Source organism: Crocuta crocuta, unplaced genomic scaffold (genome assembly GCF_008692635.1).
Source record: "Crocuta crocuta isolate KB4526 unplaced genomic scaffold, BGI_CrCroc_1.0 scaffold26, whole genome shotgun sequence".
Lineage (NCBI taxonomy): Eukaryota > Metazoa > Chordata > Mammalia > Carnivora > Hyaenidae > Crocuta > Crocuta crocuta.
Window position 1 is genome coordinate 4,992,900 of NW_027532249.1, and position 12,021 is coordinate 5,004,920.

At 37.2% G+C, this 12,021-nt stretch overlaps 1 protein-coding gene across 4 annotated transcripts in view; it reads right to left on the bottom strand.

Annotated features, from left to right (window-relative positions):
- Window positions 1-12,021, bottom strand: part of PTPRM (protein tyrosine phosphatase receptor type M) — a 588,144-nt gene that overhangs the window by 301,705 nt on the left and 274,418 nt on the right. For all 4 annotated transcript variants that reach the window (XM_077778076.1, XM_077778074.1, XM_077778075.1 and 1 more), the window contains exon 7: window positions 8,121-8,429. In XM_077778076.1, coding sequence (XP_077634202.1) covers window positions 8,121-8,429 — 309 coding nt within the window. The remainder of the gene's footprint in view (window positions 1-8,120; window positions 8,430-12,021) is intronic.

Here is a 12,021-nt window from a genome sequence, read left to right on the forward strand (position 1 = left end):
CAAGGCGGGTAGAAGGTGAAGGTTAATGCACAGAGAGCAGGAAAGAAGGCAGAGAGAGCAGGAGAAACAGAATCCCAAGCAGGCTCCACACTGTCAGCACAGAGTTCAACTCAGGCTCAAACTCACGAATCCTGAGCTCATGACCTGAGCCAAAATCAAGACTCGGGAAGCTTACCCAACTGAACCATCCTGGCTCTGAACATAACATTTTTTAATAAAAATAATAAATTGGAGACAAACTAAATGGTAGAATGGAATGTTTTATAGTCATACACTATGTTACAAAAAAGACTGAAAATAAATGGCAGCTATGTACANGGGTGGATTTTATATTTATATTTTTATATATTTTATATTTATATTGAGTAACAAAAGCATGTGAAAGAAAACAGATATGAACTATTGTACTGATCTTTAATATATCTGCTACATATGCACAAAATAAATGTTTTATAAAGATGTGATGTAGATGAAATAATATGTAATACTTTTAAAAATATTTTATTTATTAATGATTACAAAAACTAGGAATTTTGATGCCATTTTAAAAAATGTTTATTTATTTATTTTGAGAGAGAGAAAGGAGAAGGGGCAGAGAGAAGCAGGGAGAATCCCAAGCAGGCTCCACACTGTCAGCACAGAGCCCAACACGAGGCTCAATTTCACAAACTGTGAGATCATGACCTGAGTTGAAATCAAGAGTAGAACACTTAACCAACTAAGTCATCCAGGTGTCCCTTTGGTGCGATTTTTTAAAAACCTGAACTGACTGCTTTTCAAACAAAATCTAATGGGCATGAGGGAAGATGGAAACTTACCTGCCAATTTTCTACAAAATAACATTTAATATTATTTAAAAATATTATTCATCTCATCTTCACTTAAATTCCTTTTTTGCACATATGTTTTATATTATGCACAATTTAATGTGTTGGTGTGTCTATCCTATTTAAAAACTAGTGTATCTGTAGTATTTCTACATATATTTGAAGGTGCGTGATCAAATTTTTTGGCGACAGTGTGAGTAATCAAAGAGTGGTTGGAGGGGCTTCACACTTCTCAAAACTTATTACGAAGCTATTATATCAAGATAACATGGTACTGACATAAAGATAAACATACATATTAGTGAAAAGAATTGAGAATACAACAACAAATCCCTACATTTGCAGTTAATGGGTTTTCATTAAGGGCACTGGGAAAATTTACTTGGGAGATAATAACCTTTTCAACAAATGGTGCTGGGACAACTTGACACCCACATGCAAAAAAATGAACTTGGATTCTTACCTCACACCATATCTAAAGTTTATATCAAAATAGATTAAAGAGCTAAATGTATGAGCTAAAACCATAAAATTCTGAGAATGAAACACAGGTGTCATTCTTCATGCCCTTGGACTAGGCAATAGTTTCTTGGCCATCACACAAGAAGGAAAAGCAAAAAGGAAAAAAAAGGTATATAAACATCATCAAAATGAAAGGTTTTGTGCTTCAAGCAGCAGGATCAAGAAAGTGAAAAGACAACACACAGAATAGGAGAAAGTTTTTGCAAATCATTTATCTGGCAAGAGACTTGTATCTTAGATACATAAAGAACTTATTAAAGCCCAGTAAGAAAACAAATAATCCAATTAAAAATGGGCGACGGTTCTGTATAAACACTTTGCCAAGAAAGATACACAAATGGCCAATAAGCACATGAAAAGATGCTCAAGGCCAGTAGCCAGCAGGAAAATGCAAATCAAAACCACATTGAGATAGTATTTCATACCACTAAAGTGGCCATAATCCAAAGGCAGATAATAAGCATCGGTGAGAACATGGAGAAATTGAAACCCTCATGTACTGTCGGAGGGAATATAAAATCATATAGTTCCTTTGAGAACAACCTAGCAGCTCTTCAATCAGATACACATAGATAAATGTACCATGTGAATTCCACTCCTAGGTATATATCCAAGAGAACTGAAAACATATATTACTCAAATAAATTATATGGGAGCATTAAAATAAAATTATGAATATTAATATATAAACATTAATAGCATTTTCATAGTAGCTCAAGTGGAAATAACCCAAGTGTTCATCAACTCATACATGGATAAACACATCTCAATAGAGTTTAAAAAGGGGGATTGGAGAATGTTTTAGGTTGTGGGAGGATATAAATAGTCCCTTGAGGGTTGGTAAGATGCCCAGGGTTGGAAACTGAGGGAGATATAAGATTTTATAGTTATTTTAAAGAGCTAAGTATAGCTTGGCAAAAAAAAAAAAAAAAAANCAGATTCAGATTCAGATGTGAGGGCTGATTTAAGACTTTTCAGTAATTATTTGTTTATTATTTTTGAGTGCGGGAGGGGCAGAAGGAGAGGGAGGAGAATCTCAAGCAGGTTCCATGCCCAGCACAGAACCCAATGTGAGGCTTGATCTCATGACTCTGGGATCCTGACTTGAGCCAAAATCAAGAGTCTGACACTTAACTGACTGAGCCATCCAGCCGCCCCAAGATTTTTCAGTAATTCAACTGTACAATTTGGACAATTCACTGAACCTCCTTGGGTCTCAGTTTCCTCATGTCTAAAATGAAGAAGGTGGACTAAGTTAATCTCTATCATCCAAACTCTAAGTAATATATAAATATGAAGAGAATTGTTTCTCTCAGGTTGAAGGAATTGCTGTGAAACTACACAGAAATGAAGAAAACCAACATATTTAACAAGTTATAACACTGATGGTTTCTTAAGAAAATTTAGAGTCCAGGATCAAAGATAGTAATATTCATCAATCAGAAGCTGAAGTAAAATGGGCCATGCTAGAGAAAATTCTACTTAGTCTCTTCTTCTTGACCTTGAAAGTGTTTATTATGACATTATCATCAGTCTTCTCATGGGATCAAGGCAAATATGAGTGGCTCTAGTATTTTGTGATGATATCTCCTAATTGAGAATACTAACTAATCTACGTATGTGCAGATATAAAGAGGTGAAGACTTAGAAAAAAAATATATCTTTGATTTCATTCAGTTAGTATAAATCATAATAAAATGGGAAAGTCAAAATTATGCCGAACAGAGGACAACTTAAAAGGGTAAACTTATTAAAATGTACTGGAGATCCTGTAACGATGACACTGTGGAAATGTTAACAAGAAAACCTGAGATTCATATATATATTATGTAATATGCGTATTACATAATATATACGTATATTTATATATAATTTAATGATTCTGTATGTATGATGCTATATATAAAATACATGTACATATATAATATACATATATATAAAATATACATATATATATTTTTAAGGTCAGGAGCAAAGTAAACTAAAATAAAATACTAGAAAATTTGAATAAATTAGGAATAATAGTATCTCACAGGAACTTAGGTCTACTACCTGTTTTCAGAAGTTCTTACAAATTCAAGATTTGGGATAGATAATCTTTAGTTTCTAAGTTTGTGGAACTGAGCTCTATTCTTTCTTGTAATACCTTTAACAGTGATAAAGAGGTCACCTTTTCCATGTACTTTCTCATGAAATAAACAATACTCAATAAAAATATTTTATCACAGTAAAACTCATAATGTTCAATGAATTGGAGCCTTTTATAATGGTAAATACATAAAGTAGTCACCTCATTCTTTTCAAACTCAGGAATGACCATTATACTAGTTTTGTCTTTTTTCTCTATGTTTTTGAAGTCTTCTTTGTTAGGAAATATAATGTGAAATAAAAGTGCTTCTGATTAACTGCATGCCAGGGTGGTATAGAAACAGTAGATTTATCTTTGGAAGTCATGCATGCCCCAACTTCTGGGACTAGCAAGATAATTTGAACAAAATGATAAGTTATTTTGAACTCATGTTCTGATCTAACTTAACAGAACTCCTATCTCCTGTCCTTTCTCAATTTGAAACCCAAAAGTAGTGACTGGGTTCAGGCAGTGGGTTTGAGAGTAAGAAACACCTGGGGCGCCTGGGTGGCTTAGTCGGTTAAGCTTCCGGCTTTCGCTTAGGTCATGATCTCACGGTTTGTGGGTTCGAGCCCCGCGTCGGGCTCTGTGCTGACTGCCAGCTCAGAGCCTGGAGCCTGCTTCAGAGTCTGTGTCTCCCTCTCTCTCTGACCCTCCCCTGCTCACGCTGTCTCTCTCTCTCTCTCTCCTAGAAATAAATAAAAATATTTAAAAATAAAAATAAAAAAAAATAAAAAGAGAGTAAGAAACACCTGCTCATTTTGTGAAACGATTGCATGTCATCTTCCCCTCTCATTGCTTAAAACATTACTGTTAAGTAAAACATCAATGAGATGATTATCAACAAACTTCACTGTTTTATCTAAAGACTAATAGAACACTTTTGAGTGTTTTATTTCCTAATCTGTATCATGTCTATTGTCACAGAAGAAGAATAGAAGGCTTCCTCTCTAGTTTATAGTTAAGAGAAAAAAAGATGCTTTTATAACAGAGAGAGCAAGGAAGGGTCACAAGGAGCTGCTTTGAATCACTGCAACAACAATAATAGTGATCACTTATTAAAGGCCTCTCTCTGTCAGCTACAAACAGCTCTCTATGTAAATTTCCTCTAACTCTAATATGCTTGAGAACTGTTATTATTCTCACTTCTCAGATGAGGGAATTAAAGCCCATAGATTAAAAGATGCTTATCAGGTGCAAAGGAGGTCAGAAAGATGAGAGTGCTACAGGCTGGAGGATTTGGAGGCAGCTTTTTGAAGGAGCTGAAGCCTGAAGAGCCCTTTGGAGGGCAGCAGAGGAAAAGGAAGTGAGATGTAGGCGGGAGGCGCTGGAGAGCAGACCTTGAGGAAGAGCCTGGAATGGAAGGGGCATGGCCCACCACGCCTGATGCCCCGGTGACATCTGTGCAGAATGATCTGCACTTGAGAAAAAGTCACCAGTTCTAGAGTACGAGCCAGGAATACAGAAGACCTTGGAAGCCAAGATTTAAATAATGTCATTGAAAGCTCTGTGGAGAGAGTGGCATGATGCAAATGGTTTTCTATCCTATTATTAAAAATTGTTTAATTCAAGTATAATTAACATACAATGTTAACACTAATAGAGTGTTAGGTGTACAGTGATTCAATGATTCTATACATTCTCAGGGCTCATCAGGATAAATGTACTTTTAATCCCCTTTATCTATGCCACTCATCCCCACTCCCCCTACCTACCTCCCCTCTGGCAACCACCAGTTTGTCCTCTGTATTTAAGACTCTGTTTTTTTGGTTTCTCTCTTTGTCCTCTGCTCATTTCTTTTGTTTCTTAAATTCCACGTATGAGTGATCTGATATGGTATTTATCTTTCTCTAACTTATTTCACTTTGCCTTATACCCTCTAGGGTCCATCCATGCTATATGGCAGGATTTCATTCTTTTTTACAGTTGAGTAATATCCCATATATTGTCCATCTATATGTGGACACTTGGGTTGCTTCTATATATTGATTATTGTAAATAATGCTGCAATCATTATTATAAATAATGCTGAAAAATAGGGGTGCACATATCTTTTTGAATTAGTATTTCCAGTTTTTTTGGGTAAGTAGGAGAATTACTGGATTATATGGTAATTCTATTTTTAGTTTCTTGAGGACACCCCATAATGTTTTCCACAGTGGCTCTACCAGCATACATTCCCACCAACAGTGCACAGGGTTCCTTTTTCTCCACATCCTCGCCAACACTTGTTATTTCCTGTGGTTTTGATTTTAGCCATTCTGACAGGAATAAGGTGACATCTCATTCTGATTTTAATTTGGATTTCTCTGATGATTAGTGATGTTGAGCATTTCTTCATGTGTCTATTGGCCATCTGTATGTCTTCTTTGGAAAAATGTCTATGCAGGTCTTTTGCCCATTTTTATATTGGATTATTTGTTTTCTTGGCACTGAATTGTGTATGTTCCTTATTTATTTTTGATATTAACCCCTTATCAGCCATATCATCTGCGAATATCTTTTCCCATTCAGCAGGTTGCTTTTTTAATGTTTTGATTATTTCCTTTGCTATTCAAAAGCTTTCTATTTTGATGTAGTACCAACAGTTTTATTTTCCTTTTTTTTACCTTGCCAGAGGAGACATACCTAGAAAAATGCTTCCACTGATGTCAAAGAGAGAGGACTCAAATAAATAAAAGGAGGAGAAATAACAGAGATGCAGGCGTATTTTAAACAGAAGTTTTGTGGGTGAGTAGGCAACATTAGAATGGGGAAGAGCTGGAGCCACCAAGGAAGGTTAGAAATTTCAGCATGAAATAATGAGGATCTGGATATAGGTAGTGGGAATTGAGAGAAAAGAAAAATTTAATACATTAGAAGTAGAAACAACAGGAGTTAGAACCAAATTAAGCATAGAGATATGGGGGGCATGTGAGGTGGGGACCAACTGACAATGTTGGCACCTTATTTCCACTTTTCTGCAAGATGAGAAAGAACTGGAAGAAACAGACAGGGCTCCTAGTCTCAGCCCTGACTGGCGACCTAGAGCAAGCTAATATTCCTCACAAAAATAAAGGCAAGGAGGGGCGCCTGGGTGGCTCAGTCAGTTAAGATTCCAACTTTGGCTCAGGTCATGATCTCGCAGTTCGTGGGTTCAAGGCCCAAGTAGGGCCCTGTGCTGACAGTTTGGAGCTTGGAGCCTGCTTCAGATTCTGTGTCTCCCTCTCTCTCTGCCCCTCCCCCTTTCATGCTCTGTTTCCGTCTCCCAAACATAAACAAATATTAAAATTAAAAAAAATAATAATGGCAATGAGACAACTATTTGAAAGCAACTAGCACAGGCAGGACCTGATGGGGTGGGGCTATAGCAAAGAGAAATTTGTGGAGGGGCGCCTGGGTGGCTTAGTCGGTTAAGCGTCCGACTTTCGCTTAGGTCATGATCTCGCGGTTCGTGGGTTCGGGCCCCGCGTCGGGCTCTGTGCTGACTGCCAGCTCAGAGCCTGGAGCCTATTTCAGAGTCTGTCAATCCCTCTCTCTCTGACCCTCCCCTGCTCATGCTGTCTCTCTCTCTCTCTCCTAGAAATAAAAATTAAAAAAAAAAAAGAGAGAAATTTGTGGAATGAGCTCCTCATTTACTCTGGCTTCTCCCAAGTTTTTCTTCCATAGCAATAATGGATGGTGCTGTATACGGAATAACCACTCAAATCTACTTTGTCAGCTCTTTAAATGAAACAATAAAGTGTTGCAAACATTTAATGCATGTTATAATCAGTGATCAAGGATCATTGCATAATCAGCTGCTTGAAGAAAAAAAAGTGAAATATCTCTTTTGCCCAGGAATAAGTAAGTGTATTCATTTAATGGGCTTCTCAAGCTCCTTGCCATCTTATTCTGATGCCTGGCAAATAAATTTCAGGTCAAATATATGATAGGATACCACTGTATTTTATGTGTCATATGAACACGTTATTGTGCATGAGAGTGTCCCCTGTATAATCAATGTAAAAGCTCATTTATGCCCATGCTCTGGGATTCAGTATATAATTTTTCTATTTTAAATTATTTTAGAGGCTTACTGCAATTGTATATTTGCTTTCTTTGATGAGTTGCTAGTGACACGCACTGCCTATTTGTTATATCCTTGTTTACTGACGTAACATCCAATTATAATATTGGTCCTATGGGAAAGTATGATCTATTACATGGCCAACAACCTAATGAGATAATTTCTCAGCACTGTGCTGAAAAGCAAGGGCAGCCTCTATTGTGTGCTAAGTTTTTATCTGAACTATGAAATATGTTTCAGCCATTTAAATATATTTAAATAAGCTTTTCATATAATCTATTCCCCAAACAACAACTCTTAAGTCTAACATGACAATAACGTTTGAATGAAGAACTACTGAGAGCAATGTAGAATAATTATATATAGAAAGGTAACTCTAGGACTCATGAAGAATTAAAATAAACTTCTATATCTTTACTTCTTGACGCTTATAAATCAATGCTTAAATTCAGAGGCGCAGATACACATTTATATTACTCGACACAGTAACTAGTTTCTTCGCTTTCATTACAGAGATCTCACTTTTAAAGAAATAAAGGCTGCTTCTTTGAAAGAATGTGTATTTCATATAAATATATCATTGAAAAGTACTCACAATCTTCATCTGTCTGTACTATGAGTTCTTGACTTTCCTTCCGTCCCTCGGGATTCATGAGGATGAGTTTCACACTGACGTTGGTATATGGTGAGAGGTTGGTGATCGTGTGTTGAGGGTGTGAATTGTCCGTGTCCCAGCTTACTTCTTCTCGCACTTGCTCCTGCCCTCCCACCTGGTAACAGTAGTGGACCGTGAGATTATAGCTATGGCACCGAGTTACATTATATCCAAACGGCTCCCAGCGGATGGTGATTTGTCGAGATTTGACTTCTACCACTTCGAGTTTTCTTGGGCCACGCATGGGATCTGATACAGAAACAAAAAAGAGGAACGAGAAAACAGAAGACATGAATGATTAAGAGTTCGGTGAAGCCTAGATGTCACAGATGGTCCTAGTTGTCCTGAATATCTGGTCTCTGCCATAATAATGAAACCTTAAATCTTAGCTGGGCGCAAGGCCACATGGAATAAAGAGTAGAATCTTCCGTGTCTTCTGAGTGAGGTGTGGCCATATGGCTAAGTTCTGGTGACCGGCATACGAGATGAAATCAAGGATAGTTTCTGGGAAGTGTCCTTAAAAAGAAGACCTCACCATCGTTTCTCCTTCTTTCTTTCTACTTGCTAGATTGAGGATATGATATTTTTTGCTCATCCCTCCACGATGGGCCACAAGGCACTTAACTGTTAACCAAGGCAATGACCAAGGACCCAGAGTTACTAATAATCACTGAGTTCCCATTCGATCCCCCAATTGTCAACTTCCAAAATTTTCATTAGAGGTTAAAACAGTGCTCTTATTTAAGGCTCTTTTCCTCTGAGGCTCTGGCACATGAAACCAATCTCAATGTGAATTGATGAACATATTTTATCTTTTTAAATTAATTTATAATTATGTAATTGGAAAACATAAGAGAAAAAGCTTGAGAATTCAGCATGAAATAACATAATGATTAGAGAGTATAAACCTCTGAGCAGGACTCCAGGCCTTTTCTGGGTTTTGATTTGGATAGAATTTCATGCAATTACTATGCAAGTAGTTCTTTCCTATCCCTGACATTGTCTTAATATTACTACTGAGCCCAAGCTCCAGATACAGGGTTTCAAACTTAGAAATCTAAATGATTTTCAAGGAATATATAAGTATTTAAAAAATTTTAAAAGACAGAATATGTATAGAGAAAGCTTTAACTTGTTTATGAGATGATGATGAAAAACACGGTACTAAATACATAATACTTGGGATGCCTGGGTGGCTCAGTTGGTTGAATATCTGACTCTTGATTTCTTACGATTCGAGAGATCAAACCCCATGTCAGGCTCCTCGCTGTTAGCTCCCTGTCTCTCTGCCCCTCCCCTGCTCATGCTCCCTTACTTGCACTCTCCCTCTCTTTCTCAAAAAATAAATAAACTTTAAAAAATGAACATGGGGTGCCTGGGTGGCTCAGTCAGTTAAGCATCCAATTCAGCTCAGGTCATAGTCTTACAGTTTGTAGGTTCAGGCCCCATGTCAGGCTCTGTGCCAGAGGCAGCTCAGAGCCTGGCACCTGCTTCAGATTCGTTGTCTCTCTCTCTCTCTCTCTGCCCCTCCCTTGCTTGTGCTCTCTCTCTGTTTCTCAAAAAAATGAATGCATGTAAAAAAATTTTTAGATAAATACATAACATTTATTGAACACTTACTTTTTGCCATACGCTTTTCTAAACAGTTTACCTTAGAAATGAATTCATGAATTTGCTGATCTCAAATGCTTTGTTTTGGACTATTCATAAATATACTTAACTCCATATATTCTGATTTTTTGTTTTCCTGAATTGTTGTCATATATGAATGCAAAGAGATCTACGACTGATAAGGGAAGATCAGCATGAAAACCTGAGAAATAATAGCTACTATTTACCGTATGTGCACTTATTATGTGTGACTTGCTTTACATACAGTCTCTTATCCTCAAAACAATCCTGCGAATCAAGCGTTATTCTTCCCAATATACAGATAAAAAAATTGCAGCCAAGGTTAGTTCAAGAACTTGGTTCAAGGTTTCACTATGGCTTTTGAATTCCTATCTGTCTGACAATGGACCATGGTGCTTTTAACTCTCACTTGCAGAGTCTCTACCAAAATAGAGAGATTATTAGAAGTACTTAAACTAGAATGTGCAAAATATCCCAAGTCTCACCTAAAACATGGCCACAGAATGTAAAATATGAATAAGACTGCATGCATTTAATCTTCAAACAAAAGTGCTGTGAAGGCTCTTTCCTCTTCTCTTTCTAATTCCATAGAAGAGGGGTCTATGCCATGTTCCCAAGTTCAGCTTTGCCAGACAACTCTATCTATACTTTGTGGCTACTGTCCAGATTTGTCTGGACTATTATTGAAGTTCATTTCTTGACTTCCGTTTGTGAATTCATCCCTAGTTTTCTCCAGCATTCAGGACGTAGAGAGACTCTAGAAGTACTAACTACCCCCTTTCCTGTGACCTCCAACAAATGAAAACACTTCAACAGAAGTGATGCAAGATGGGAATCACCATCCAGGTAGCTGCTCAAACCATAAAATGAGGTTAATAATAATCATTCATGCTACTCGATCCTGTAGTAATTCTAGGAACCAAGGATGAGTGAGATAAAAACTCCCCCAGAGAATCCTGAGTGGCATTCTCATGGAATGTACCTTATTACTAAATCAATTTTTTATATTTAAATTGCTAGTGTTAGTGGAAATATCATAAATAAGTTATCTGGAAATAACATTGATAGTGTTTTCCAGTCTAGTCACTTTTTTTCAATGGAAAGGAGATACCCAATTTTATATAATGCTTCGTTAGTTGAATGTTTACAAAAACTTTTAATAAGCTCCAGATCCCTTATACATAAACAGATTAAAAAGTGTCTCTTTGCCCCTCTCCTTATTAATCACAGATATCCACGAGAGCTGTTCTAAAGCATTTTCCCAAGGTTTTCATCAATTTTACTTCCTAATAAAATGATTAAATGTTTCAAGTATTAGTTTAAACAATGTGGTTTTAACTTAATTTCCATAAAAAATGACTTTCTATTGCATAAACAGGCCTGCATCATTTCTTAGTCAAGAAAATACACACAAATAGACATTTATTCCAGGAATTAAAAAAAAAAAACAAGGTTTTGGTCTGTTTACTGGTCAAGTTTTCTTAAAATGCATGTTGGCTTCCACTCTTGTTACTATCTCTAAAAATTCCATCAGGGTAAAATTATGTCTCAAACTTTCCATAAATTTGCCAAATAAAACAGCTAAGCCTAGCACAAAACAACCATATCTACGGCCAAGGTTCCAGAGATGCTACTGTCAAGAGGGGTAAGTAGCAGACTAGAGACAGGCTATAACAGGTCTAAATCTGAGATGAAAGTAGGCTTGTGCTCATTGGCTTACATCCTCAAGATTCTGGTTAACCACCAAAACAACACTGTCTTACAGAAGCTGTTGCAAACAGGGGATTGCCATTTATGTTTCTCTTGGGCCTTTGCCTCAAGGACAGTGCTGTTATGTCTCCTAATATGTCCACACCAAAATGCGGAGGCAAATCATATCAACAGGGGCAGGGATGAATGCCACCTTATCATTCCATTCTGGCCATCCCTTGACTTTTCCATTAGGGGAAGGGTTAAGAGAGAAATGGAATCAATACCATGATGCAGGGGCTTCTGGGTGGCTCAGTCAGTTGAGTGTCCAACTCTTGATCTTGATCAAGGTCAGGTCATGATCTTGTGTTTTGGGGGATCAAGTCTCCTGTTGGCTCTCCGCACTGATTGTGTGGAGCCTGCATGGGACTCCTTCTCTCTCTCTCTCTCTCTGCCTCCTCCCCACTCTCCTCACACACACACACACACACACACACACACACACACACACACACACACA